Consider the following 2547-nt stretch of genomic DNA (forward strand, 5'->3'; position numbering starts at 1 on the left):
TCTCCCCGCGCAACGATACTTGTATCCTCATTTTTTTTCCTCCTTGTAAAGGAAGCTAAAGAAAAATAGAAGGTGGTAATAGTAAAGCGATGTTCATATAATTAACTTCTTATTTGAGGTATATATAGAGAAAAAGAGAGATAAACAGAAGAAGAGTGCAGGGAACCCATTAATATGCGGATCGAGATGTGAGGCCCAGACATCAGGATTTTAAAAAGATTCCCAGGTGATTCTAATGTGCAGCCAAGGTTGAGAACCACTGCCCTATGAGGTGGAAACACTGTCAGTCCCACCTCACTTAACTGTGCAAAGGCCAGTTGCAGTAATATTTGTGAAAGGGCTTTGTAAAGTCTCATGCTGTAGAAACTATCACACTATATATTCATGACTGCTTCACCTCCGAATGTTTCAATAAAGGATAATATTTACATAAGTAAGAGTAAAATATACCCTGGCTGTAACCTACATTTAAATTTTTAAATGCATGTACATGTGAATAAAATATTTATGGGTAGACTTAGACACATTTAAACACATATAAAGGGGCTGTGTAATAAAGAGCTTCAAAATTAGGCCTGGATTTGAATCCCAGCCATGCCTTTCACTTGTTTGATTCTCAGGTTCCAATCTGTAAAATTGGGGTAACATGAGTGCCTGCCTCGTAGGATTATTGTGAGGATATAATGAGTTGGTGCACATAAATACATACTTAGAACAATAATTGGCACATAGTAAAGACCAAATGTTTGCCCAATTGCCATTATAGTTAGAACCACAAGTTGAAGCATTGCTTCCCTCTGGTGGCGGTCCACCTCAATTACAGAAATCACAGCCAAGAAGAAAAGAACTTTTGAGTATCAGCAAGTACCCTAGCTTGAACAACTCACTTACATTCTGTTTTAAGGACTCCCTATCTGTAAAATAGGGGTGATATTTGTCCTAACAATGGCATCAGGATATGAAGTAAAAGGTAAAATCAGCTTTGGAAATTCAGAAATTCTTTATAATGACCCCACGTAAAGTGTTTTCTACAGGCTAAACGCTTTCCACTATTCCATGTTCAAGTTCTAGGCATTCTTAATACAGTCAACTATTTCATGCACAGTGCTGGCAATTATTAGCTGTAGTGAGCACAAACGTTTAATCATTAAAACATTAATTATTAAAACATTCATGTTGCAATACATAATTCAAATAAAACATGCCAACAAACAATGCTCATACTAACACATAAAACACATGTCCAAACACAATGCTCATGCTAACGGAAGCCTTGTGTGACCCACCTTTCCAGCGGCTTCCAGTTCCTTTTTATCTCTTTTGGCATTTCCAGCCAACATTTTCATTTCCACAATTCCTGACACAGCGATGATTGGAACAACCGATAACAGCAAAAGAGTTAACTGCCAACCGTAGATAAACGATATGATAATGCCAGTCCCAAGGTTGGCTGTGTTCTGTGCCATTAAAGCCAACCTGGTCCCAGTGGCCTGGAAGAGCAAGAGAGAGGCGTTTAGCTTCCTGGATGGCAGGGTTTTGCGTCCGTGCGAACATTTGCTCCCTTTCACGACAGTAAATCCAAGACCCCTGTGCTTCACTCACGAGGCTCTGCAGGTTTTTTCACCTCTTACTCCTCTCCTGCCCACGTGAGCTCAGCGTTGCAGCACCGAGGAAGCAGCGGCTCTGCTTTGGGGACAGGCTGTGGGGCAACGTTCACAGAGGAAACTCACCCCGGTGTTCTCTGGTCATGTTAAAGACGATTTGCTTTAAACGTGCAGGAGGGGAATTTAATACTTCAAGAGACCACCTGTTACCAAGTGTGCACGCCCTAAGACCAGCCACTGTAGGGCACACGTAGACATGAATTCCTGTTGGCACCTCTCAGAAAGCAGGGCTGATGCAGCAGAGGCTGCAGTGGACTCTTCCCACTCCCCTGAGCCGTGGGGACACAGGGGGCTTCACAGCGACAGACCTCAGCTCCAGGGGTGGGGACCCAGGCCAGGGAGAGCGTGGCATTTCCCAGAGACACAGTTATTGGTTCAGGGCCTGGCATATGACCCAAACGAGCTCAAATCAGATTTAAGGGAAGGGTGCGCGTTTGGTGGTTGAGGCACAGGTGTGCGCTTTCGCTGGGTGGGAAACAAGGACGCTGTGGCTCTGGTGACTCCTGGCAGCCATCCTCGGGCCTGGAGGGATGGAGGCATAGCAGGAAGCCAATGCTCAGGACTGAAAGCCACCCAGAGCCACACAGACAAGGGCACCTGGGTCCTTCCTGAGCCAGCGGACCCATCGACCCTGAAGTCTCACCTTCGTCTTTATTGTTTAGGCCTGTTCGAGTGTTGTCATTTCCAGCTGAAAGCAACTTAACAGGTGCAGCTATGCCCTATGTCAGTGGTTCTCAACCTTGGCTGCACATTAGAATCACCTGGGAGTCTTGTTAAAATCCTGATTTCTGGGCCTCATCCTCCGGAAATTCTGTTTCTTTGCTACTAATGAGGAGGCCAGAAATCAGGATTTTAACCAGATTCCCAGGTGGTTCTATGTGCA

At 44.7% G+C, this 2547-nt stretch overlaps 1 protein-coding gene across 1 annotated transcript in view; it reads right to left on the reverse strand.

The window, feature by feature from the left end:
- ABCB4 (ATP binding cassette subfamily B member 4) overlaps positions 1 to 2547 on the reverse strand; it is a 66168-nt gene that overhangs the window by 15439 nt on the left and 48182 nt on the right. Inside the window, exon 18 of the mRNA XM_014464613.2 lies at positions 1287 to 1490. Within this exon, the coding sequence (XP_014320099.1) occupies positions 1287 to 1490 (204 nt within the window). The remainder of the gene's footprint in view (positions 1 to 1286; positions 1491 to 2547) is intronic.

The sequence above is a fragment of the Myotis lucifugus genome, unplaced genomic scaffold, assembly GCF_000147115.1.
Source record: "Myotis lucifugus unplaced genomic scaffold, Myoluc2.0 scaffold_257, whole genome shotgun sequence".
Taxonomy (NCBI): Eukaryota; Metazoa; Chordata; class Mammalia; order Chiroptera; family Vespertilionidae; genus Myotis; species Myotis lucifugus.